Source organism: Ciconia boyciana, chromosome 1 (genome assembly GCF_034638445.1).
Source record: "Ciconia boyciana chromosome 1, ASM3463844v1, whole genome shotgun sequence".
Taxonomy (NCBI): domain Eukaryota; kingdom Metazoa; phylum Chordata; class Aves; order Ciconiiformes; family Ciconiidae; genus Ciconia; species Ciconia boyciana.
This window is the reverse complement of record NC_132934.1, coordinates 69,036,191-69,064,076: the sequence shown is the minus strand read 5'-3', so window position 1 is coordinate 69,064,076 and position 27,886 is coordinate 69,036,191. Positions and strand designations below refer to the sequence as shown.

The window sequence follows — 27,886 nt, the reverse complement described above, 5'->3', positions numbered from 1 at the left end:
AAGGCTGATGAAGTAAGAATTTCTGAAATTCCTGAATTTCTTCCTGTGAATAGAGGGGCATATAGAGACATCAAATAACTTGTATGAAAATATTTGCTTCAATCTGTCTGACTGCTAACAATTAAACAAGCAAATGAAGTTTTTATAAGGTCTTCACATGTTTCCCAGCATTCCTCACATCCAATCCCACCCACTAGAGTTGTTGTCTTTTCTCAAGGTTGAAGTTACTAATTTTTCCTTTTTGGACTGGTTTGTACCTACAAAACATATCACTGCAATTGACATATGCAACCCCATGAATGCAGACATTGTTATAGCCATATAGACATACTTACGTAGAGATAGTTTGGGCCTATGGGCTTAGGAAAAGAAGCTATATCAATTTAAGTCATATTTATAATGACAAAATTGCATTCAGTCTAAGGGTGGTACTAACGATTGTGCTGAGTTAGCCCTTTCTGTTAGGACCAGAAGGGGGGTAGGGGAAGAAACACCTTTTACCAAAATAGTTAAAATGCTATAAAAAAAGTCTGTGTATGCAGTCCAGGTCTTATAAGGAAGTGTTCTTAAACATTTATTTCTTGAAACACAAGGTTTCAATCAACAGCCACTGCAGACTCTAGGGTCATGATCTTCCCTGTACGCAACCCCCTGCATGTTCTGCATAAAGGTCAGAGAGGTTTACCCTCTATGAATGAAGTTGCCTTCCAAACACTTCGACTACAGAATAAACAGTTTCTAACCCAGCTTGCAAAACTCTTAGCATTGTTTTCTAAGAAAAAGACAAACTCTTACTAAGAGATTTCATATTCATACTCTCTGTAGACTCTTCACAAATTAAAGGCCTGTAAAATCTTGAACCTTTAAGTCTGTCAGCAACAAGTAAGTTGAGAAGAACACCATATGTTAATTTAAGAAGCCCACTGAGTGCCTACATTGTATTCCTCAACTATCCGACTGGCTTAAAGTGCCTCTTACACCTTGATATGCTAGTATATTCATACTGTGTTGGCATATACACATAATGAACACTCATGCTTGGCATCAGCTGGACTTGTGTCAAAAGTAAAATATTGTGAGGTTACAGGGAATCTGGAACATGTTCTGTTGAAAGACAGAGGTTTAAAGAAGAAGTAAGAAAAATAATGCTTTGTAGGACCTAAAGCAATGAGGGAAAACACAAAACAACGTTGTGGTTGTAGCTTGACTAACAACGCCTTCAGGATGTATCCGCAAATCCCAATTTGAATACTTTAAGGATTAATTGTTAGGGTCATGAAATGTTAGCAAGTGCCACCAAAAGTCAGAACTAAAATGGAAGAGTCATCTTCTGCAGAGCTTCAGAAGTTATTTTAAAAGAACGTACATTTTATTTTGCATTTGATAAACATTCCTGTTTCTGCCATTGCTCCTATTTGATTGGGCTGTCTGGTGCCTGAACCCTACAGAGCTGCCATGCTGCAAGTAACGTGATACGTATTTCTTTCGTATCCGCTGGTGATAAGTTACATTACTGAAATTCATCCAGGAAATATACCTGTTAATTTTGCTTTAGATGGATTCTATTAAAACTTGAAAAACTTTGGCAAGAACGGGGGTGAGGCTTGCCCGCTGTCTGGGTCCCTTTCCCACCCAGCCAACAGGGCAGACTTTTTAGTTCATTATCACCTCATCAGTGCTGCTGTCAGCTGCCAGCAGTGAGAAAGGACTAAGCCACTCACTAATTCCTGGCCTTCCTGCCTCCACTGAAGCAGCAGTAAATCCAGAACAGATGGATGCTCTTTAACCCTCTCAATCCAGACACCTACTTTAATCAGTCTAATCAACCCACTCAACTCAGAACAAGGAATGACTGACAGATGCAGACTGACGGAGGGACTGAACTGTTGCAGCTCAGATCCGTAACAGAAAACACCACTTCATCTCCAATATTCTGCTGATAAGGGAGGCAGCTAGCCAAAGGCAGCAGGCCTATCGGGTCAAGAGTAGGACAGACCTTTTGGTGAAGAGGAGAAGGCAGTAGAGGAAGAGATTATGAAGCAGGAGAAGATTATTAAACATTAAGATCTCATCACAAGGATCCCATCACGCTACACAAGCTATTGATGAAGCCCAGAAGGCATTTACTCCATGCAAAGGTGGCTTTTGGTTTTGCAACTGAAGTTGCAGTTCAAGCCAATCTAACAGCTTGCTGTCACAGTCTTTTCTTTCCCAGGATGCAAGACATACGTTTCAAACCTTGCCTTGTGTTGTCTGAGACTTATCTAACCACCGATTGCCACTTCCGTGCACTAAGCCAGCAGAAAACTAACTTCAGAAAAATGTGAACGCATTTTTGCTGGGTTAGTGTGCTGAATTAGTTCAGTGGAGTTTCGTGAGTGCCAGATACAGTGTAAAGGAGGAATTGGGAGGAGAGAACAAGACCAGATGGGTCAGTACCTCAGGCTGCTGTGCAGTCGGAACACAACACCTCATGTTCCCAAGAACGTATTTTCAGTCTTTCCCTGTACGCTGCAGAGCACAGCTTCATTCATACAATAAGGTAGCATCAGAAATTGCATATGAAGTTTAAAATGATTCTTAAAGGGAATTTTACTGAATCACAACATCAAGAGGAACTCTTCTGTTTATTTTCATATTCATATATTTCAACAAGGCCTAAACAACTGTGTGAAGAACATAGCTAATTATAATATTTAGAGAAAGAATTTTTTTTAAGATTCTCTGTATGATTTTGCCTTTCTTGACCTGCCGCAGAAGAAACGAATAAAGAAACAGTATTATAGTGCTCTGGCATCTCAAATAGTTTTACATACTTAAAGGCTTAAAGAAAACCTTCACTGAGTTATGAGAAAAATATATGAGAAAAAGTAGTTGTATATTCATTTTAGAGCTCGGAAACTTTATAAAGTGACTCGGCTAAGGTCAAATTGCACACCTAGAAAAATTTATGAATGCCATTTAGAACAACTACATTTCAGTCTTGCCATTCTGGAGCATCTTATTTATAAAAAAGAAAAGACAGACATGAACAAATTCAAAGGGTAGTAACAAAATGATAGTGTATTTGTAAAACCAAAATCTAAGCCTGGGAAAAATTCCAAAGTAAGTTTGGCCATGGACCAGGCCATACCCTTACGGCTCACACGTGCACAGCACAGAGAAATGCTAGGTCAGCTCTACCTGGTGGCTCTGAATACAGATCAGCACGTGGCATGAATTATTAGGAGCATCAACACAGCTTAATCATCCTTTTCTCAGTCAGGCTGCTTTTTAACCTCAGAAGTCTTACTTGTGTGATCGCAGCTTCTCTCTTTTGTACCTTTTCTACATGCATATGAAATCCTGTTGTAAGGAGCAAGATAATAAGAAGAGAAACTGAAGAGTCAGTTAGCATCTTGCCCTGTATCATGTAAACTATACCTCCTGTTTACCTAAGGGCCTAACTGAAACCAGTTTCCTGAACCCAGGAGAAGTTGATAAGCATGATATGGAAAACAAAGTTAAAAAAATAAAAAATAAAATTAATTTCACCACTTCTACAAATATTATTGATTAAACAGTATAAAGACCATCCTGTCCCTGCCTCTTTGATAAGAAAATTGTGCCCTTCTCTTAGCATTTTTATTTTTCAATTATAAGCCATGCACTCAAATTTTAAGCTAAATCTCTGTAAGTTTTTGCATTTACTTTTATAATTTACAACTTGAAAAGTTATAAATGAGGAATATATATAATAACAGCCCAGTTGTTCACTAACGCAATGCATTTAGTGCACATCTTCATTCACAAAACTAGCTTTCCACATATCATTTGTTAAAATTCACAACTTTGCTCCTTAGCTAACACTGACCAAAATTTGCAGGATTAGAAGGCGATTCTGGAATAATGGAACAGCCAGCCTTGTGTGAGCAGGAGAAAGACTGTTTCAGCAATTGGCCAATGAAACCAGCACTCACTCCCAAACACCTTTAAGGACAACTACAAAGCTTAGTAACTATAGAAAAACTCATTCAAAGCTAGCTTTTTGTTAAGTATGACTACAGTAATGGTCAAAAAGACAAAAAACATAGATGAGTTTATTGTAACTGTGAAATAGAGTGGGAAAATATTTGTGCATGTGCCTGTTATAATTCTGTGAATTTTCAGTGAAAAGACAATAAAGGACAGCAAAATTATCTAGCAAAACCAGAAAGAAATGTTGGAATGACATTGAGAATCTACTGTTCTTTGTTAAATAATAATGTACTTAAATTACATAAGAACAAAATATTTTTTTTTTAAAAAGTAACATAGTTCAGCCATGGAACAAGCTATCAAATACACTGTAGCATCCTCAAAGTAAAAGGTGAAAGTTAAGAGTCAGCTACTAGCAATGTTTTAGGAATAAATTATTCTTCCACAATATGAAAAAAACCCAACTCTATTAAAAGACCCTTTCAGCCTCAGTGATTATGACTAACCTATGGTGTGGAAGTGGCTTGACTGCAAGTGTTTTGGAACTAATCATTCCAAAGCTTTTAGGAAAGTATGTGATCTGAAATGTCATGAGAACAATGACTCCTAACCTCAATGGGCCTGGGAAACACTTCATTCCTGAAGAGGAAGCAGAGGACCTTGACTGAGAATGTGACTCTTTAGAGGGACAAAAGAGATGATAGAAGTTCAACTGAAACTATGAGGTCTTGCAGCATGCTTATGATGTCAAATTTGGGGAGATTACTACATTTGGCATCACTTCAAGATGACCTCTGTCAGCTTTGAGAAGCTGTCTGACCAGACTGCGGTCTTGTCTCTCTAACCGATGCTGACGGGAATTGTGATGATTCAGTTGTTCTTGGTGCCTGCTCTGGGATTCCATTGCCCAAATAATGGTATCTAATGCCACATTAGCTGTCCTAGGATACGAGACAAGAAGCCAGCAATGTGACACAGAATATATGGAAGATCCATGCCTTTCTGGACAGGCACTTGGAGGTCCAGTGGGATAATCTAGTGCACCTGAAATGGCAATAGGCTCCTAGGTTCAGACAAAGCAGTGCTGTTCTCCTTACAACCAACAATTAAGCGATCAAGAGGTGTCTCAGAGCTAGAAATGAGCTCCTGTCTTATCCAATGTATAAGTTGTGTGTAGAATGGTGGAAGTCTTGAAAAATGTTTCTTGGAGTCAAACATAAATCAGAGATGGTCACTGGTAAGCAGAGAACAATGTTCTGAAGGCCAACCAAATAAAGAGGAGAAAGTGAAGACTTGAGGAACAGAGAAGATGGGAAAGAACCTAGCTGTGTATCTCTTGGTCTCTGTCCTATTCAAAATAATTTTCTATCATGAACAAGAAAACTAATTTGAATATTGCCCTTTAAACAATATTTTAATAACTGTCCTTTAGTCATTTGCCATGGAATATAAGCTGTATTTATGGCAAAAAAAATTTTCTTATTTCCTAGCAAATGAAATCTTATATTGGAGTGCAATATACAGTTAAATGACTTGAGTGTGGTCTGGAGGTCACTCTGCTAACAAGCAACCCAGGCAATTTTCCATGCCATTTACTTTTTTCTGTGCTGAATTTTCCTTATCCCTAAATAAGATAAATAGTTATTTTTTTCAGAGGAGTATTTTGAGAATTAACATGGCATTTGTAACTGCTAATGTTCACAGATGGAAAGTGCTATATAGTGTGAGGTATCATAATGAGAACTAAATGCCACAGCACAAACTGAAATTATAGAAGGCTGCATAATTAAAAAAATAATCTATACTTAGAAGTATTTAAAGTCATGTGGAGACAAGTTATTGTATCCCATTTTGATCAGCAAACTCCTCTTGTTCATTAAAGGTGTAGGTGTGTATTTCCAAGTCCTAGCAGACTGCCACCAAGTTCAGCTGGAAGAGCTGAGAAGTTAGGTAATGAAATACTTCCACTAGACTATCCTAACTCTTACCTCAAATCAAAACACATAATTAAGACATAAACTAGAAAAATGTGCAAACGCAGTGCATGAATTGCAAAGAGGAATGTGATCTTTTTTTTTCTTTGTGTTCCTTCAGTTAATATTTTTAAAATACTTTTTCTAAGACTTGTAGGATTTCCTTGGGAATAGAGCAACTGAAAAAGGTCGATTTTGTCTTTCACAATGCATGTTCCAGACCAGCCATATTAGTGTACAGAATAGCAATGAAAGTTTAACTGAAAATCTGTGACTGTTGGTCATGAGGAGTCAAATTTTCCGTCTTTTCCAAGCAGGCATTTCCTGATGATGGTCTGCTGATTTATGTACAACGGCTTCAAAAATGACTTGTCAGTGGGCACAGGGGGTAGAGCAACTCTGAAAGAAGAGTTGAGGGTTTTATTCCATGCCTCATACTATAACCTGACAGTTCTTAAACAAGTATTCCTACCTTGCAAATACATTAAATTACCATTAAATCACTCATCCGCTAAGAAACTTACAGAGCTTATCAGAATCTACAGAAAATTAACTATACTTATTTATAAAATAAAAATGACCCATACTCTAGGCAGGTCAAACAAAACACAAGTCATGCATGCACATTGCACACACGTGAGTTTCTGCACCAGGAAAAAGTGTAACAGCAATTGGGCTAAGGTAGGCGTACACTAAAAAAGCATGTATTTCATTATTAGGACTCACTGTGAATAAAGCATAACTTACTACACTATTTACATATTAATTCCACATTGCTATTTTATCAGCTAGTTAAACAGAAAATGAACCCAGAACAGAGATCTATTAAAAGATAATGCATCTCCCGTGTATGGGAATAAAGCTTTTATGTTATTCATATCACTGAGATGAAAACCAGATAGTTGCCCAGTGTAATTTCTGTCCCTCTAAAACTATTTTCATTAAAGGTCTACAAGTTCTGTTTCAGAAACAGGTAACAAAAGAAGAATTTCTTACACTTAGTTGTATTTAAGTTGCATTGAGAGCATATTAGTCCATAAAATGGAGCAAGAAATTCAGCATTTGTATAAATAATGTACTTGAGACAATGGAGATGTATCCATACACATCAAAAAGGCTCCCCAACATGAGGGCACAAAATGTATAAAGAAAGGTCTTGTCAGTTACGGTGTCTCTAGGCATCCCTGACTGTAGTTTTCAACTTCCCACACAGAGGCAGTGCTACACCCATGCTCCATGTTGTAAAGGAGGCAAACGCTACAGCAGTTGAGACCACTGGAATGAAGCCTTGGGGAGAGGTTGCTTGAAGGGGCTGTGCATGACTACAGCGCATGACTCAAGTCCACAAGCTGCTTCTGTTTGGGCCAAATGCAACGTTGACACCCTCTGCAGCTCAGCACCAAACACCTTTTCCATTCTCCAACAGTTTACTTGCATTTCTGCATAAGTGCTGGTTTCTTTTGGCTCCAAAGACAGCTTCACCTGCAGGGTTTCATTTTTCTGTTCGACACCTTGCTGTCGATTTTCCCTGACTGCACAAAAGAACTTGCTCCAGTGCCTCTTTCACAACTGCTTCTTTGTAGTAAAAGAAAGCCTTAATGATTGTATTTTGATTGTAGAGTTGATTAATTTTGACTTTGCTTAATTTGCGACCTTTCCTGAGATCTTTAGGGCTGGGAAGTAGAGAGCACACTGTACCACTGTACTTTGGACATTGTGGGTTTGCCAATTTGTTTCATGCCTCATTTGTCACAAAATCTATGAAATTGTAGTCCAAAGCCAGCTTCATATTTTTCAAGGCAAGGCAAAAATGAATTTGTTTTTGTTTTAAATTAACATCTCCTGGCTAAATTAATCTAGTTTTTCAAACTCCAAACCAAAGCCCTCACTAACAATGGGAATCTAGCAAGCAAGGCAAATCCGAAGATCAACTTAGCAGAAGAGAACAGATTGCTTCTCTCCAATTACAGCACTAAAGTGGTAAGATAAGCATAGTCAATTTTATGTATAGACATATAATAAAGAAAAAATGAGGATGTAGAAAGGATCTGTATGAGAACATGCTAGAAGAGAGAAATAAATGAAGAAGTATGTATCTTATATACACAACATTTCCTATTAAACATTTGTGTCTCAAACATTAAGATATTTAAAAACCTACAAGCCTAGTATCTTCAGATTTTAATTCCTGACATCACTGAAGTTCTGTGGCCACGACTGAATGAGTCACTTCATGTTTTTGTTTTCAGCTTACTCCTTTGACGAACAACGATAGTATTTCTCCATTTTTATAAAAAGGAAGACTTGGACATGTAGGATCCTTCAATGAAAAGAACTAAATTGCAAAGTACTATTATTAATAGTTGCATTATTAATATTTTTGAAGAAAATGTGGCTAGCTGAGGTCATGAAGGCTTTCTCCAAATATCAGAAGATATCCTTGGCATTATTTATAACCTAACCAGACCTAACCCTTTCAGATTTCCTGCCTACTGAGGGCTTGAAAGGCAGCAAAAATTTTGCAGCTACCTTGAATCAACAAATTGAATGATATTTACTTCTTTCAATTTAAAAAAAAAAAAGTTTCCTTTGCATGAAGAATACTCAAAATGGATTACCTACAAGAGCAAAATTTCTCTTTAGAAATTGAATCTGCAAGCCAAAGTCAGTATTAACAGAGAGAACTAAGCCCACATAACATGTAGAACAAGCTCATGCATATTATATATATTTTTACAAGATATATTTTTGGTTCTTACAGACATTCATTAAGGGACGCATATGATCTGTGCTGAAAAATCACAAAAACTGCAAGATAACACCCTCGCTATCCTCAATTTCACCTAAACTACCCCCAAAGCATGTTCAACTATATTTAAGCTATTTGTGATATGTTGGTGTAATTTGTCTGTAGAAACCTCCAAGGAACAGTATTCTACAGCCTCCCTAGAACCCCTCTTCACTTTACTGAGATAATTTTGAATTCTCATCTTGTTCTCCAAAATGCCTGAACACTCACTGTGGCATTTTGGCAATACACACCCTTTGGCTTGTCAGCCACTTCGTTAATGGATATTTTGAACAGTAGCAGACTTGGGAGAGACCTCTAAGGAAACCATGTAATACAGGTTTCCATTCTGACAATGAACTATTAATTATTTTCCATCTACTGCTTATTCACTTTATAGTAATCAGAAATATAAACCCTACTTTGCTGATGAGACAGTTCTGTGAGACAATGACAGAAATCCCCCTGAGATCAAAACATATCACATCTTCTGTATTACTAAAACTACGACTTGGCATATGGGGACACCTGGTTGATTTGTCATGATTTAGTCTCAACAAATTTAGGTTATCTGTTACTTAACACTTTACTATTTTCTAAGCATTTACAAATAATATTTTTGTCATTTACTCCAATAACTTCCTAAGAACTGAAGGTAGGCTGATGAAATCCTTGGCTGCTCAAAGCTACTTGCAGTAACCATCTTTTCACAATGGTACTGGTGGCCTTAAATCTTTATTCATGAAATTAAACTAAATGATCAAACTAGTTGATTCTTAGATTGTATAGCAAATATCAGTTACACCATTTAGTTTAACCTCATATGCAAAGCTCGATTCCTGGTACATAGTGGAAATAAACTAGTGTGATCCTTTAGTTTTCAATGGTTTCTTGACGTGAATTTTAAAGCTGTAAAATGCTAGCAGACTGAAAAAGAACTATAGGTTTACAGAAAGCTACAGCCATATCTATTTAGTGCTTGAGGAAGGGTTATAAAAGGGGATTTAAGGAACACAAAATATGGCATTGTGTCAAATACTTTTTCAGTCTTCCCTACAATCCTTTACATAGTAGCTCCTAGTACCAGGAAAGATAGTTCTCTTTATCCTGTAATCTGCATAAACTATAACACTAGATACTGGACAGGGGAAAAGTGACTCAATAGCAATGACAGGATTACACCTTAGAGAAAGACACTTTTAGGGTGCTTAGCGTCATCTTTTAGGATTTCTAAATTAAGTGTCCGGTCAATTTTCATGTTTTTAACTCCTGTTACATGTAGTCACTTGCGCTGCACACAAGATACCACCAGACAAACCAACAACTCCCAAATCCTCTCACTAGGGAGTTTTCTCAGAAATTCCATAGACTTGCAGATGGTGTTTTTTATTTTGCCTAAAAGTATTGTTTGGGAAGGGAGGAAAACAAAAAGATATACTGAATATTCCCATACAGTATAAAGACAATGATTGTAGGGACTGCCAACAACTTGACTCACTTCTCCAGTTTTTCTTACACAACTCCCACTTCTTGTCCTCCAGGATTGTAGGGAAGCAATTACTTGCTTCAGAGGTTATTTCTGTAATTAAAGCAAACTGACCTGACTTTCAAAAAAGGAATTTCTGTTGAACTCCAGAAAATAGTCTGAAGTTAGACATTGCCCTACCTACACCCTGCAAAGCTACACTGTTATTTTAAAAACAATAAAAGAATGACTTGCATATGCACAGTGGCCATATGAGCACATCTAACCTTTGAGATTTCCCTCCTTGTATTTTGAACTATGTTGACGATGTCCGGATGGGATTTACAATGGCTCAAAGCTACTATTGTTCACACTACATTAAATCTACAATATATGCAATGAGATACCATAATATTTTCACTTGGAACTTCTATTAACCCACAACTTGACTGTATTTAATGAAATATGTAGTGCTCACAGAGTTGATTTATATGCATCACTATTTACAGTGCACGTTTATAAAAGAGCAAAAAGCACCCTAAGGAACTCACAGTTCTTTTGACTTTAACAGAAAGTAAAAAGTGCCTGATTTGGTTTAGCTCAGTAACACCCCTGGAAGCCCCAGAATCTTATAGCTGGATTAGGGATGGCGACAGAAATCACTGATGCAGCTGAAACAGCTAGCATAGGAAACGTACTGTTGCCACCAATCCTGAGCCAAAACACTGCTGCATATTTTAAAACAAAAATCACCATCATATTTATGTTTGTTGTGTATATAAGTATATAGAAACAATAAAAAAGGCATGCTGAAGACCTGGAAATCTATTTTTGTCAGTGTTGTTCTAGAAATAAGTGGAGTGGAGGATTCATACACCCAAGGGAAAATTACACAGATTCTCTTGAACAGATAAACCTTTACTTCTGACAGAACTTCTGAATGTATTTAATTACACAAAGCGTACGCTAGAATATAGAAAAACAGTTTTGTACTGGAAAAGGCATACAGAATTAGCTAGCAGAAGGCAATACATTGGTGCCCTTAGAGCTATCTTACAAGCAATCTGTTTTATTTGTTAGTCAAAATAAAACCATCACTCTCTCCATTCCTCTACCAGTTTAACACTGGGTTAGCTGAGTAATTATTTCTAGAAAAAAGCATAATTCTTGTTATTCTTTTAGATAAGATGATCTGCATGCAGGTTATGGTAAAACCAAACTTTTCCCAAAGCAACGCCCCTTGGGCAGTAAAGAACACAGGGCACTAATGACTTCCAAGAAATTATCTTGTGCTGCACCTGCTCTCCAAGGGTGTTTGCAATAATGAACTAGCAAACTGAGAAAAGACAAGAAGGGTATTCACCACTAGTGCTAGGACTGTGTAAGCCTAAAAAAATTATACATTTTAGTACTCTGTGTGTGTATGCCAAGATCTCTACTGATGAGATCTTTCATGGCAATTTCTGTAAGAATGCTGTAATCTATGAATAGAAAAGAAAAACATAACAAAACCTGTGCATTCTTTACACTGAGGCTATACGCTATGTTTTGCACATTCTCACTTGAAAGAGGTCTAATTTCCTTTCACCATCTAGAAAACTATGTTCCAAGAATTACCGAAGGGATCACTTACACTAAACGCAGTCCCCGGAAAACATATCCAGAATGAAAAAAATATCTCCCATGGAAAGGCATGGAAACAAGAGCCCACTGTAGCTAAATTCTCAGGAAGTTAATGACTGGACCTCCTTTTCCCAACTCCTCCTTACAACATTAATAGTCTTAGCAATTACCAAGTGGAACAAACCCCTTTAACACCACCTGGTGTACTTTTCAGCAGTTGGTCTTGCTTCCAGGCCTGTCATGGCTCATTAAGATAGTACAGTACTTTCTCTCTACAAGACTGTTCTCGGGGACCATAGAATTCAAGATAAAATGAGATATGGAGGCTTTATCACAAGACAGAAAGGGACTGTGACACATCATGCCAAGATTTTAGTATCTGAAAAAGCCACAGAAGAAAAAGTTTTTCAAGGAAGGTGAAGAGTAAAAACAAACCAGTTACAAAAGATAAACATAACTTCCCAATACTTAAAGGAACAGCGTAAATCACAACAATCTAATTCTGTGTGTGCTCGTATGGGGCACCTTATTTACACAGGCTTTGCTAAAGGTCCTGCTTCTTTGCTTTGCAGTTTATTCTTTCTGTGAAACTTTGAGATTCAAGTCCAATGGCTCTCTCACCTACCTGAATCATTTGACCGACCAGTTTTGTACTGCTGTCCATAAAGAGGTTAAGCTTTTCTGCTTATTTCCATGATTCAGGACACCTAGTGTCAGCCGCACTGAAAAGGAAGCAGCAGGCTGTCTCTAATGCTGCCACGACACTGAGCATCTCAGAGCGCTCGAAGGCTCAGTGACAATGCAGGACAGAAAGGATCACAGGCTTCATTCCTTAATTGCCAAGAGAAAAAAAGTGCAAAAGAGATCATGGTTTCTCTCAAGCTTTCACCTGAATAAAAAAATAATAGCAGAAGCCACTAAATCTGAAGGTAACCAAGCTCTACAATTACATTTATGAAAAGCCTAATGTTTCATTACAGTGAGGAGAACTGTGGAGTTAAAAAAAAAAAAAAAAAGACATTTTCTGGCCTTTCAATAAACTGTAGTCTTAGAAGACACACAATATATCTACACACTGTATTTCAGCTTTCCTATTGGATTCCGTGTGATTCACTTGGAGATTAACAGCAGTTCCAAGGTCAGTTTATTTTCAATTATTTAACCGTAATGTCTGTATTGTTCAGTAATTAGAAATGGGTAATTCTTACATTTCAGACTACTGCAACTGAACTTTTTACAACTTAAATGTCAAAATCTAACTGGGTGACCATATATGATTAAAATAGACATATATAATTATATATTTTATGCTTGAAAATTAAAAAGAACAAAACAATGTTAATAGGATGTTGTTGCTTTCGTTTTCACTGTGTGCCCTGAAAAAGACACTTTAAAGAAAAAAAGTCTAAGCTTATAGATGAAAAAAAAGGGACTGACACAGAGGCACTTGTTCAGCTTTGCCCCAGACAGTAAATCCTACGGACATGGAGTGCCCCCTGTGGGATTTTAGCTTCTTTAATTTCACACTAATTATAGGAGGTGCTTTGGTACCATTGCGGCAATCACATGGTGGCCTGATATACCAAGTGGCCCATAGACCTTACAGTCCAGTTCAGTATGATGAAGAGTTTGCACTGGGCCTAGAAAGCCATACCTTGCAGATGCAAGGTTAACATATTACCGTTTTGTAGCACTGACAACAAATGCAAAGTGACTTCGAACTACAGAGACAACTGTTTATACACATAAAACATACACGTAATTCTGCAACTAGGAATCACTTCTCCTCTGGAGAACTGTTGTTAAACCATAGGCATAAACCATAATTTCTCTAATGACAAAAAGAAAATTTCTTTAATTTCCAAGAAGACAATTTCACATGAGCTAACAAGTTATCACTGGATGGACACTGACACTTTTTTTTTTTTTTTCTGGTTCTGTTCACCATGGGTGCAGATAACCTGAAATATTTTTGTTTGGTTAAACTGTTTGCTGCGTTTGAAATTACTTCACACCTCATTTTGGATCAACTGAAATTACTTTTCTGGCAAATAAACTATGTGCCAATTAATCAGTTTCTTTTGGACTACTTTCAATTTCAACCTCATACTCATACCTCCAGACAATACTGCTTTATTGCTGAGACGATGAAGTTTTCAGAAGGTAAACCTCAGCTTCCACTGACTTCATTTTCAGTTGTGACTGTTTGTGTGTGTGTGTTTGTCTTTTTCTTATCTGATAGCCAGAAAATGAACACGTGGACTTATCAACCATCTATCACATATTTTTAAGTGACTTGCATATCATGCAGGAAAACTGGAGCAGAGATAAGGATGAACAGTCTTCCTGCATAGCACTGCCTAGGTTGGCATCTTATTTTTAATAGTAGCCCTCATGTAGCTCTCAGCAGGCCTTCCAACTCCAAGATGAAATACCCAAGGAATACAATAAACAGCTTCATTAAGCTACACAGGCCTGGTTCATCTCTGATCACCACCTATACTCTTTATCAAACGAAACACTACCCGTGGGATGTATCCATGTAATTAGAGACTACTGTGATAAATATCCAAAAGACCACTCGTATAAAGTCATGTAAGAAATCAAAAGACATTTCTGACAGCTTGATTTTGAAACATAAATGATGTTCTATTATAACAATTCATTCGTCTGTAATATCCTTGATTGTTTTTAAAGAAAAAAGAGGATAGTAAATTATCCTTGGACAAGTAATAATCTTTCTGTTACGTGCCACCAGGATGAAGGATTCAACTCTGAAGCGCCAACTACATTATGTAAGTCTGCACCCTTTGAATTATAGGGCTCGCAGCAATTGCAATTAGCAAGAGAAGGCATAATTCAGGAAAGGGCTGTTGGACACTTTTCCAGGTCTGAAAGAACAGATTGAGAAATGCTCCAACTGGGACTTTTCAACCCTGAAGCAGATGACTAGGAAGAATCTGCTGGTCCTTCTGACCATAACAAAAGGCCTGCCTAGTCAAAAAAAAACAAAAATAAAGAAAATCTTTTTTCTACATGCAGACACAGTGTCTGTTCCCCTTCCCTGTAAGTGCAGTGTCCACTGCTACAGTTTTGGCAATTGCATGAGCTCGGCCCCAGATTAGACTCTTTGTGCTCGGTTATTTTCACACACTGCCAAAATTTGCTGACAACACCAGGAGAAAAAAAGGGAAAGGAAAACTGGTGAATTTCAACAGTTTATAACTCAGCTCAGCCTAAGCAGGTTTTTATGGGACAAAGAACAGAGATTTCTCTGTAGACAGCACTTTATTCCTGCCTAATTTAAAAGATTTGCTGTGAATGATGGAAACATTAGAACTTCTTAAAGAAAACATAACAAAACAAAAATCCTAGCAGTTCACTAGTATTTTTTACAGTAGATCATGTTTGGTGATATAAATAGAGAGACCATTATCTACCTCTCTCATAATTATTTACAAAAAAAGTTTGGTTTTTTTTTTTTTTAATGAAAGTATTAGACTTAAAGGAAGAGGGCTTCAAAATACATAGCATTTCTTTAAGGAGTGAAATTTCTTCCCTGGAATAATTCACACTTGTGCTATTCTAGGGCCACAGTATTCCCTAAGGAGTGTGAAATGATCTTCTCAGGGTTACAGAGTCAGTAGTAAACACAAGTTCTACTCTAAGAAACAGTATTTTAACTATATATTTTCATTAACATAATATCTAACAACTTCCTATTAAAACCCAGAGGTAACTTTCTGGAGTCCTCTTGTTGCTTTAACACTTTCTTTCAGTCCATATCTAGAATCTCCTAAAGCAGCATTTCCTAAGCTATTTTTCTTGTATGCTCCCCTGCCCCATTAGCTGACTGCAGGGCCCTGTAGTTTAACTACAGGGACTGCAGGACTGTAGTTTAACTGCAGTTAAACTTACACCTCTACCAAATCTTAAATTTAATCAGTGCTGCTTTTGAGGACCTCAAACTTTTCCCAGTGAAGTATGCCCTAAAACTTGGGAAACAATATTGTGCTTTACTGTATCTTGAAACAGTATCTGTACAACAGCTATTGTTTTCTGTTAAGGATACAAACCCAGCTAACCACTTCACAAAATTGACCACTCATTCAATTACTGTTATTTTTGAGTTGAAACAGTAGGAAACATTTTAATAACATTAGAAACTTTTTGCAAAACTAGAAAACAGATGAGAAGAGTGCTTTTCATAAAAGGCATAGGCTGGGAAAGTAGGACAACAAAGAATATACTGGAGTTTCTGTTTATAAATACAAGATATTTAATTGACTGGGAGTCCTCAGTAGAGACTTCTTTGCAACAGAGCCTCATGGTGAGGGTGAGTTTTTGAAGTTTGGAGCAGCTTTGGCAGCTTTATAGAACTTTAAGACAGACCAGCTATGACTAAAACATGCTCAGCTAGTTAACTATACAAACGTAATGTTTTTTCCATCTTTCTCTCCATGTGCTGACAGCATTACCATTCTCTCCAGTGTTCTTCTTCCTTCTGAGGTACAATGGATCTACCAGTTTATGCAGTTCCTAATACTATATTTCAGTACAACAACTTTCCAACAATAATTTACTCAGCTAAGAGAGGTCATCATTTAAAAGAAGGGAGTAGTTATATTAAAGGCTCTAGAGCTACGCAGTTCCAAATACATTTCAGGATATACTGTACACTACGTGTATATTTTAGTGAGAAGGTTTGGCAGAGCAGTTTGGCAGAAGAAAGTACTGCCAAGTGATTGCATATGGGATATATCTCCAGTTGCTTTGGATTCCCACATCACCTTAAGAGCTATTCTTCCCATCCCCCAATACACCAACCCTCAAGGCAGTCAAATTTATAGCTCAATAAAATTTTTTATTAAAAATAAAAAGTGCGGCGTTTAAGTACTGCAGTCTTCCAACGTCCTTATGCCAGGTCTAGATCAGACTTTTGTAGCTGAATATGAAGCTGGGGAGGCTTGGCCCACTTTATACAGCACTCCTAAGTTAAAGTTTCAAGATCTAAGCCACCTCTCTTTCCATTTTGTAACAGCTGTTTTTCTATCCTTTCATTAAAAAAAAAAAAAAGAAAAGGAAAGAGGCTAGCGTAGAAAAGTTAAATAAATAAATAATGGCTCACAAAACCACAGTGGAGGAACCACTGCTGGTCCTGCCAATAAAAATGTTCCTTCTCTTCAGGGCTGGCTAAACAACTGAAAGTGTTTCTAATGAACTGCTGGCAGCACTATCCATCATTGCACTAAATGGATTCATGTCTCCCTAAACTAAGGATAACTATTTATCTATAATGCACGGTCAGAAATTAGGAAGTATTTAAGCCTTAGAAGTCTAATTCCTCACTTCTCCCCACCTCCTCAAAGCTTGGTTTTATTCAGGCCTCCTTATGGAAAGATGACAAGAGAAGTCTGACTGATAGAGAATTTCAAACTCTGTTCCAGTGCTAATGAATCATCCGCATGAATTTGAAAAATACTTTAGCAGACCAGACATCTGCAGTCTGATTTTAGCATTACAGCTACCTGACTTTATATTTATCTCTTCCCTCTTTCCTTTTTGTCATTTGCTACACTGACTTGTGTCTTACCTTAAAGTAGATTATAGGCTACCCAGAGCAAGATGACACATTCATAAGACACAAAATAATTGAATCCCAATAAGTGTTTAGGATCTTTGAAGATGCTACTGTACAAATAATAGTAGTCTACTGCAAATGATTAGAAGGAAGAAACATTTTTGAGCTCTAAAGAAAGTGTGAAAGTAATAATGTAGGTAATCCCTGGTCAGAAGTCACTTCGGAAGGCTCGAGTGATTACATAGATAGCTGCTATCTATAGAGACATATTCATACAGTGGTTATCTTTAGAACAGCAGGGATCAGAGGGGAAGTCAGAGATATCAATAAAACATGCCTACAAATAACGGAAAGAAACACTTACTTCATCTCCAGGACTTCCTCCAAATGTTTCCTTCTTTCAGCTCGTAGGTTGGTCAAATGGGTTTCCTTCTCAGCCAAAGACTGTTGTGTAGAGGACAATTTTGCTTTCATTGACTCCAGCTCCTGCTTAACCTTCTCCATGGCCATCATCAGCTCTTCTACCTAAAACGTTTTCAGGGAAGACAGGAGGAGAGAAAAATAGTATAATGTGATCAACTGGAACTTACTAAATGTCATAACTAAATTGGAGCACAAAGGTTACCAGTGCATGTACACTGCATAACACTTCTGTAGACTGGAAGCATCATCTAGTGCTGTGGACAGTATGTCTGCACTTGACTGAAGCAACATTACAGTCTGACCATTAACAGAGTCTGGTCACTGGAGCGTTATCATTACAATAGCAAATTACAAATCTTCAACTCTTCAGCATTTCTATTTTAGAAAATGTACCACAAGGATAAAAGGATGGCCTATATATATTAAAATTAGCCCACAAAAATGCTAGGTATTAAATGGAATACATCGTTAATATACCAAAAGTATAAAAAACTTTCTCTGTAAATGATGCTGAAAGAAAAACTACATATCCACTTTAAGTACAAAGGTAACGGTTCCGAAACAGGGAGAGGACTGGGTTCCCATGAAGATGTAAGGCAGGCTACTTCCCTCAAAATATCTGTTGAACAATGCTCATAGGCACGTTTTGTGAGTTAGCAACATAAAAGACGTTCGAAGAGTTGCTGGTGGCAGACAGGTACAGCAGAACAATGCTCATATCTTCGGCAAATGGGAAAGGTTCAGAATTAACATTACTGTAAATTCTAGCATAGATATTACACAAATGAACATAGTCATATTTTATTTTGCACTTGGAGCAGGTTCTGTCTCAGCTAGAATTTACCGCTAATGCAAACCCACATGCAAAACCACAATAAATGCTCAAGTATAGCTACATGTAACATACAAAAACCTCTGGATATTCTTTTAATAATTTTATAATAATGCTCGAGGGCACACATTACTTTCACTGACTTCTTCCATATAGATTTTCTCTTTCTATCACAACCAAGTGCTCACGAACAATTTTATAATGTGCTTCAAATGGGAGCAACTCAGATGCTACTGTTGCACATAATCAAACATTTGTATAAATTTAGTATGACAATACAGCACTGCACTGCATTTATATCCCTGCATAACAATCAACTTGTGCTCCACCCTGGGAGTGAATCACTGAAATTATATTAAGCTCAATTTCTACTTACAAGTTTTTACAAAGAGAGTTGGGCACATCACTTGCTAGGCAGGTGCTGGAGGATGGAAGGTATGGAACATACCACTCCTTGCTTCAATAAATCCTCTACTCCTAAAGGCAGAGCTAATGACTCAGGGCAAACACGGATAACAAGATTGGCTTTCATCCTCAATCAGTGATAAAGCAAAAAAAATTGCAATTCAGAATTAGCAGATTTTTAAAAATCTAGCACAGGCATTGTACAGTGCTTACTGCAGAAAGCCTATCTACTTCCACTCAAATGCAGCTGACAACTACTGTTCTTCTTATGCCCAGCAAATTAAGAAAAATTTTAAATAATTAAATTATCAAAAACTATTCAAAATGTACAGCCAATAATTCATCCAGTAATCAACAGACCAAAGGAGAATTTCAGTGACACATAGTTCAAACTGGCTAGCATGCATAATAACCAAACTTTTCCTGTTTTATCAGTGTTTAGTGTGCGAAACAAGATCAGAAACTCTGTCAATTTTTAAAACAAAGAGAAAACTCCATAAAACTAGAAATAGAGAAATATGTCAGAAAAGAATGCAAAGAAAAACTGCAGAAACAATGAACAGCAAAAATACTACTAGGATGGAAACTGATGCCTAGAAAGAGAAAAACAGCAACATGCTGGGGAAGTGAAGATGTGCTAGTGTATCACCTTCTAGTACACCAGCTTCTACTTCCTTTGGGTGGGTCAGAATTACCTACACAAACATCTTCCTTTAAACTGAGAAGAAAAGAGGCACACCAGCTACAAAACCCTCTGCTTATAACAGAAGACAACCTCAAACAAACAAGCCCCCAGCCAACTGCAACAATCAAAACAGCTTGTGTCAATCTGTCAGTTGCCAAGATAAAACAATCTTTGAAGCAACATCTTTTCCATAATCAGGTTTGAAAGATTTCTGACATCCTTCATTCCATTCCCAGCCATCAAGATTTGCGATGCTAACAAAGGCTGGTTTGCTTGATGCAGATCTGCAGCATAACAACTCTGTGCTGTTAAGAAGACACAACGAGGCAAGAGGCAGATGTCTTGGCCAAGGCTCCTAGTGGTAGGTGGCAAGACCTAACTCTGCAGGAGTACTTTGCAGTAGTGGTTATTGCAGGTACTTAATCTTTTCCTCATTGCTCCGTTTGGTAATTCTTTTAATTCTAAGGTTATATTCTGTATTTTTGCAGGTTAACAGAAAATCGATCTAATCATGTATTAGGAATGGCTGGAACGCAAGTGGCTTTTAAACTGTGCCAACAACTTAGTTCATCGAACTGCCATTACCTTCCATCCTCTCCAGCCAGCACCATTTGTCATGCGATTTACTAAAGATAAAATTCACCAAAACAGCAATGACTGTGTTCACAATAAAGACTTCATTGTTCAGATTCATCAAGTTATAGATATTCCATGGGAGCATTTCAATTAAACTTCTACAAAACAAAACATTTTATTTGGCAGCTTATGAATCTTAGTGCAGACATGTCTGTATATGCCCCAGTAAGCAGTCCTGTGAGAAATGATACAGGAATATTCACTGGAAGCAAACTGCTTGCAAAGCACATCTAATTTAGCCTATACAAAAACCTTAAATCTACCCTTGATTTTTTTTTTACCCTGAGAGCAGCTAATTATATAATAAAGAAAAACATTTGCCAAGAACCAGAGTTCTTGGCACGCAGAGACGTTTTCAGAGACATGCTGTTGACATTTTCAATTTAACTGTAGGTAAGCTTGTGCCCTGTCAGTTACAACTAGAAAGTTTCCACTTCAGAAGGTGTTAAGAGTGCACTCTTGCTCCTCTCTTCTCTCTGCTCAAATGACAGTATATAAAGCAGAGTAGTATCTTTGACTATCTATGACTTACCCGTGATTCAATTTTCTGTAGACAGGCCTGAAAGGTATTCATGTATTCTGAGCAGGATGGATCTGCAAAGAACTTAAATGGAGACTATTTTTTCATTGTTTTTAAGCCCTAAGTGGCCTGACCAGGTGACAGCTTACCTTTACGGAAGAACATGAAGCTGAACGAAGTTTCCATTAGAGGAGAGAGCTCCTGAGAGACTGAACAAACTATGTGAAAGAGGGTGAACTATGTCAATTAGATCAATATGGGATTCACAGTAACAGAAAAGGGAAATGTCAACATAGGACAAATTTTTTACATAGTATTATATCTCCTTAGAAAGCATGAAAGCAAGGTGGAGAGAAAAGGCAGTAAAACAGCAGAATTTTATCTACCATGTCAATGGCAGCCCGTAAAGCAATAGAAGACATGACGTAATTAAAAAAAAAAAAATCAAGGTCTTTTCAGGAGATTATCTATCATCTTAATCTCCCTGCGCCTACAAAATCTAATTTCAGGTTCCTCTGGTGCAACTGTCAATCAGAAAACAGGCTGTTGCATAGACATACAGTTACCACATTATCTCCAAGTATGTGGTGTTTCTGGTAAGCTTTTCTGGCCATTGGGTAATGTGAAGCCAGGGACTTCTGAAGAGCTTGGTCCAGTTCCCCAAAAGTCAGTAAAAAGCCAGTAAAATTGAGAAAGGAACTGGATGTGCAAAATATTAATGAGGCTGGGGATCCTACCAACCTCCATACTAGCTCCTGGAAAGATTACTAATGATCAGGATAGGCAAGCTCAGATTCCCACCTGTTACGTGAGGAGAACTAATGCGCTACCAAAAACTTCTGAGACATAGGGGATATTTTGGGCCAGGAAGAAGGCTACATCAACTGATGTGGTTAGTAGTGGTTGCCACTTAAAAGCAGAGCCCAAAGACTCCAATACCTAAGGTCAATCCAGACAGATAGGCTAACTAAAGCAGCCTCAGGATCCCCAAACGCATCAGTGTGTTTCAATTGCAATGTAGGGGCAGCTACCTTTTTCTTCCCATTGTGAACTTTGTCCTCAGTAATGAAGGATCACCTGAAGAGAACTTTTCTACTGCACAGAAAATTGAAAAAGGCCTTCGTAGCCCTCTCAGGAAGATAGCTCTGGAGCTTAATTTTCTGCTTATACCTTGTCAGAGAAGCAGAGCAATTTTGGGCCATCATCCAAGCAAGAAATGCATCTTGAATGCTAGTAACAAGATGTAATTCACTACAGTGGTACTGTGCAAATATAAAGAGGCAATGGACAAAGTCATCAATATGGCAAAGAAAGAAGCAAAATTCTATGCACTTGAAAAACATTTGCAGTGGCAGAGGATCTATTCTGAAATGGTGACCCATGCAATCCACTTTTATATGCTATGTGCACATAAAGAGAGAAGAAAAAGCTAAAGAACGCCCTGCACAGACACTGCAAAGGAAAATTTTCCAGTCTTAAGGAACAGGACATGAATGGATACATAGTTCAAATATATGACTGGCTTAAATAATATTTGTTAAGGATAGCAAATCACTGGTACACTACATAAAAAAAGCTTTATGTTAATGTTAGATAAGGCTCTTCCCTGTCTGTATATTAACAATTCTCTCTTTGAAGAAGGGACTGTATTTCTCTCTGCTATTAATTTTTTCATAGAACCAAGGAATGGTTTGGATTGGAAGGGACCTTTAAAGATCATCTAGTCCACCCCCCCTGCCGTGGGCAGGGACATCTTTCACTAGATCAGGTTGTTCAAATCCCCATCCAACCTACCTTGAAGACTTCCAATGGTGGGGTAGCCACAACTTCTCTGGGCAACCTGTCCCAGTGTCTCGCCACCCTCATAGTAAAAAATTTCTTCCTTATGTGCAGTCTAAATCTAACCTCTTTCAGTTTAAAAACACTGCCCCTTGTCCTGTCACTGTAGACCTTGGTAAAAAGCCTCTCTCCATCGTTCTTTTAAGCCCCCTTTATACATTGAAAAGCTGCATTAAGGTCTCCCTGCAGCCTTCTCTTCTCCAGGCTGAACAACCCCAACTCTCTCAGCCTTTCTTCATAGGAGAGGTGTTCCAGCCCTCGGATCATTTTCAGGGCCCTCCTCTGGACCCGCTCCAACAGCTCCATGTCTTTCCTGTACTGAGGGCTCCAGAGCTGGAGGCAGTACTCCAGGTGAAGTCTCACCAGAGCAGAGTAGAGGGGCAGAATCACCTCCCTCGACCTGCTGGCCACGCTTCTTTTGATGCAGCCCAGGATACGGTTGGCCTTCTGGGCTGCGAGTGCACATTGCCGGCTCACGTCCAGCTTTTTGTCTACCAGTACCCCTAAGTTCTTCTCCCCAGGGCTGCTCTCAATCCCTTCATCCCCCAGCCTGTATTGATACCAGGGGTTGCCCCGACCCAGGTGCAGGACCTTGCACTTGGCCTTGTTGAACCTCATGAGGTTTTTCACTGATTCAGCTAAAGTTTCAACCATCCAGATGGTCCAAGGTATCTGTTAGTCTTGTTATTTTTCCTTCCTCATTCTTTTTTTTTTCTTTTGATTGAGCAAAAAAGGCTGCATATCAGTCCATAACTAAAAGTCTCAAAGGGCATGACAAAGGGACTTGACTATTACACTAAGAACCCTACTCCTAAACTGGAGATACAGTACTTTATGTGCAGCGATATATTGGAAACTTACAGTTTAATGTTTAATTACACGCCTGAAAACAGACACATTTTTATGTTTCTGACTGAAGGAAAGAAATTCTATTTCTTTCAGTATACATACAGACAAAGTGAGCTATGGAATAGCTGTTTATATTCATTATTGTGTCTCAAAAGTTCCAGGCAGAATACAAAATGATGAAATTTTAGAGAATACAGATACAAATATCTACATGAACAATTCATTTTCCATGAGCATTGTTTAAATCAATCACTAGAGATCTTATTCTCAAAACCATCTCAGCAGGCTAACTTGTATATTTAAAATTATTGGCTTTCTGAACACAGACCTTTCTTGTATAAACAAGAAATTAGCATTACAAGACAAAATGTACTAGAAATCTGTACTTTTGCCCAAAATGAATTAGGCCAGCAAAACAAAAAGTCTTACAATTACAAGTAAGAACTAGTAAGAACACTACAAGGACTGAAAAAAAATAATTAACATTTCTCAAAGTGTCACTCACTCTCTCAGAGGACAGCCTCCTACTTTTCTACAGCTCTAGAGTTTTTAAACTATTTTTCATTTCACTATGTACATTACTGAAATGATAAAGGGACTGCAAATTTCTGCATTATCTTTTACTTAGTTGAACTGATTAGACTGCAGGACAGAGAGAAGGGAAAGAAATAGATATGAAAAGAAAGACAAAGACAAGAGTTCTGGCTCCATGCAAACTTGTTTGGATCCCAGAAAAATCCCAGATGTTAAGACATGGAAAAAGCACAGGCCAGACTTAGGACTTAAGTATGTAATTTAACTGCCTCAAGTAACATATTACAGGGAGAAGGCATTGAGTCTGACATAACTTGGATTGCCAGCAGGACCAGATGGTTTGCTTAAATCACAAGCTAATAAACCTTTACACAAAATAAGAGGGAAATGAATTATGGTTTCATCATAGCCCCATTTTCGTTAAAGCAGTAGGGTGGCTTTAGGTACTCTTAAAGATTATATCCAAGACACTTAACTAAATTCTTGGCTATTCTGAATTAAGGGAAAAACTTTCAAATTCTTATAGATATTGGGAAAGCTGTTAGGCATAGCTTAGCTTTTTGAAAGCTAAAAATATCAGAGGAAAATGAGAGAAATAAGTAAGCAGTAACAAGAAAAATCTCCCCCCCCCCCCCCCCCAAATGAAAATGTAATTTCTGCTTTGTAAGGTAAGGACAGCCCTCAACTGGGAGAACAGCTGAAAGCTCTGCCACGCTGCCAGCAGAAGGGTATAAAGCAGAACGGCTCTGCCCCACCACACAGGCTGGAGCTCTGGCTCCAATTCAAGCCTCTCTTGTTCACCACCAGCGCATGAGTACGCATGCGCCTGTAGGTGGACAGAGGAATGCACCATGGCTACTGGCTTCTCTACTGTGACAATGTGACAACCACTAATCCTTCTGAAGTAGATACATACAGGGTTAAGATCCTTTACCTTCATTATTACTCTGTAATTGTAGGCACTATAAAGATACCCTAAGTTGAACAGAAGTTCACCTAAAGAGAGCGTTCTTCCCTACGCTATACATATCACCCTATATAACTGCTTCACTTGTTCTGTGTGGTCACTGTTAATGAACATTGCCATAAGAACCTATGCAGACAAGTGAAAAACTTTTTTTTTTCTTCACTAGTTGAAATTCCTTAGTTGAAGATCCTATCTAAAGACACTCAGAAATAAACATAGTAGAATATTGTCCAACAACTAAGATGTTTCTGTACATCACATTTACCTCCATCTCAAAGAGGATGCCAGATTTACAGCACCCCTTTTGCCAAGGTCAACTGTGTATAGTATTAGAGGACTGTGGCAGACCGCACACGGAGAGAGGAGCTCTGTTTTATTCACAATAAAGAGGGGAGTTAGTGTCAAAGCTGTGAAAATGGCTGGTGGATTATCAGCTCTCCAGAGAAAAGGCAGGATCTTCTAATCATCTGTCATATACAGCTGTAATTTTAGGGATGAACTTTGTGTTTCTTTACATTAGCGTGCGACTTCCTTAAGTCTTTGTGCCTTTGATTTTTAGGTTGTTAGGATTTTGTACATTCAGCATCCCTGATAAAATACAGTGTTTTGGTGGCTTAACAGAACTGGTGCCACCGTCCCATTCTTACATTATTAACTGGGAAAAAGGAGAGGAGAAAGATAAGACTATGGTCTGAAAAGCTGCAGGATACTGTAGTTGAATGCAAATTTTCTTATCACTGTGAAAGTGAGATACTTAGACAGCTGATGTCTCTTGTTTCCATGAGTTGGTGTCTCAACAAAAACTTTCATTATAAAAAAAGCATCTGATAATGGAGTCAATGTTCTGTGTCGCTCCTTACTGTCTCCACTGATGGCTGTAGGCAATGAAGAGCACTAATACCAGACTGACCAGATGATATCTGACATTACAACGTTACTCCTGCAGAACCCACAGAAATAGAAATACAGGAGTCTTTGTCAAGGGGTATGTTGCTTGAGTATCAATCAAGAGTGCTCTTTGCTCATGCTCTGAGAGCACTGAGCACTTGTATGAAGGAAGAGGAATCAAAATTCACAGATGTTTGGAAAAGAAAAAACTCTTGAGCCATCAGACTTCAGGACTGAATAAGTCACAGCTGTGTCCTGTTAGGATGTTTGGAGGTAGCTTTGACAGTTGTATCTCCTAAATGAGGGCCATAAGCTATATAAATAACCAACGGCCTACCGCTGGGACAAGAGCTCTTGAGAAGGAAGCAATAATTGTTTCTGCTTAACACATACAAAATATTTGAGTCACGTCTGGAAAAAATAAGTGAAAAACTGAATTCTGATTTCTATTGAGGACAGAAGCCTGTTGTAGTCTCTGGTATCTAAAAACTATAACAAGTTACAATTTTATTTCTGCATTTCCCTCAGCTGGAACCATTATCCGATGAGGTATTCTAATTATGCTTTTTAACCCTTGCAACTATACCAAAGGAAGCTGTCCTGTTCTATTTTACATGGCTCTACAGTCTTAGGAAACTGTCTTGTGTTTATCTTCTGTGGCTAGCAATGAATCTCTCCAGCCCCTTGGGAACACAGCAGCAATCACTACTTCAAGGGACAACAAACAATTCAAGGGCTAACAATCTTGCAAAAAACCTGGATTTTGATCACCATTTAAAAATTTCTACAGAGGCAGACAAACTAGAATTTAGCACATTTAGCACATTCTGCACAGTTTTGCACACACTCATTTAGTACAATTTGTTACCTCCAAACAAAATCTCTAGAACTATGGTTAAGTCATGATACTCCAGCCACAATGCTAAACATGGCCACCTTCAAAATAACTTGACCTTTCTTAGGGTACATCTACTCGGTGATTGCTGCTAAGGCAGCAGTAGCAATCGGGCCAAAGGAAGCCTTTCAGCTCAGACTAATTGCCCACAGATTTCAGCAGTTTTTCACAAGCTTTCCGTAGACCATGCTGATTTGCATTTTGCTGCATTTTAGACAGTTTCAGGTTAACTAGGATATGTCACCATGGCAGACAGTTTAGATATAACTGAATAATATTCAAAGTAAATATTTAATGCTGTTCTACACAGCATAGCATAGATTGTCACTTTATATAGCATTGATTGATTCTCCAAAGAGAAGAATTCTGGGATGATGTATTAACTCACTGCAAGTAGTGAAAAAATGGTATGCTAATTCCACAAACATCTTTAACACTCTTTTCCCAAAAGACATTAAGGATCATGAACATAAATACGTGAAAGCATAGTTATTATGTGAAAGCACATGCATTGCCACATGAAGGTTGAACATGTGGCTAATCGAAAAAGTACAGTCCCATTGGCAAGCTCAGGAAAGTTTCCACCTCTACTAACTTGTGGAAGGGAATCTTTAGCATTGTCATTAATGGAAAGCAAATAGCAGAACCTAGATATGATAACTAAAAAGTAATCCCACTGTACTGAGCCAACTGAACTCAGGCAGAAATTCAGTGAAGGGTTTGAAGGAATCTGATGGTAAAGGGCAGTACAGCAAAGCCTGGAAGCTTTTGTGTGAGTAGGAAATGTTTCAAAAAGAAGAGGCATCCTCAATTAAATGAACGTCAAGTCTGCCACCCTCTGTGTTTTTCTACATAGGAGAATGGTCTGGAAAGGAATACAATTTCTCTTCTTGCACTTCATGGATTTTGGGGAAAAACTGATTATGTCAGAAAAAGAGTATCTGTTTTTAAATTTATGAATCTAATGTACAAGTCTAATGAACTTTTCTAATGCTCTAATCTACATATTATTGTATCACACTTGCA

At 37.9% G+C, this 27,886-nt stretch overlaps 1 protein-coding gene across 4 annotated transcripts in view; it reads right to left on the bottom strand.

The window, feature by feature from the left end:
* Positions 1 to 27,886, bottom strand: part of ERC1 (ELKS/RAB6-interacting/CAST family member 1) — a 319,812-nt gene that overhangs the window by 90,554 nt on the left and 201,372 nt on the right. For all 4 annotated transcript variants that reach the window (XM_072873069.1, XM_072873097.1, XM_072873087.1 and 1 more), the window contains one exon: positions 17,752 to 17,912. In XM_072873069.1, the coding sequence (XP_072729170.1) occupies positions 17,752 to 17,912 (161 nt within the window). The remainder of the gene's footprint in view (positions 1 to 17,751; positions 17,913 to 27,886) is intronic.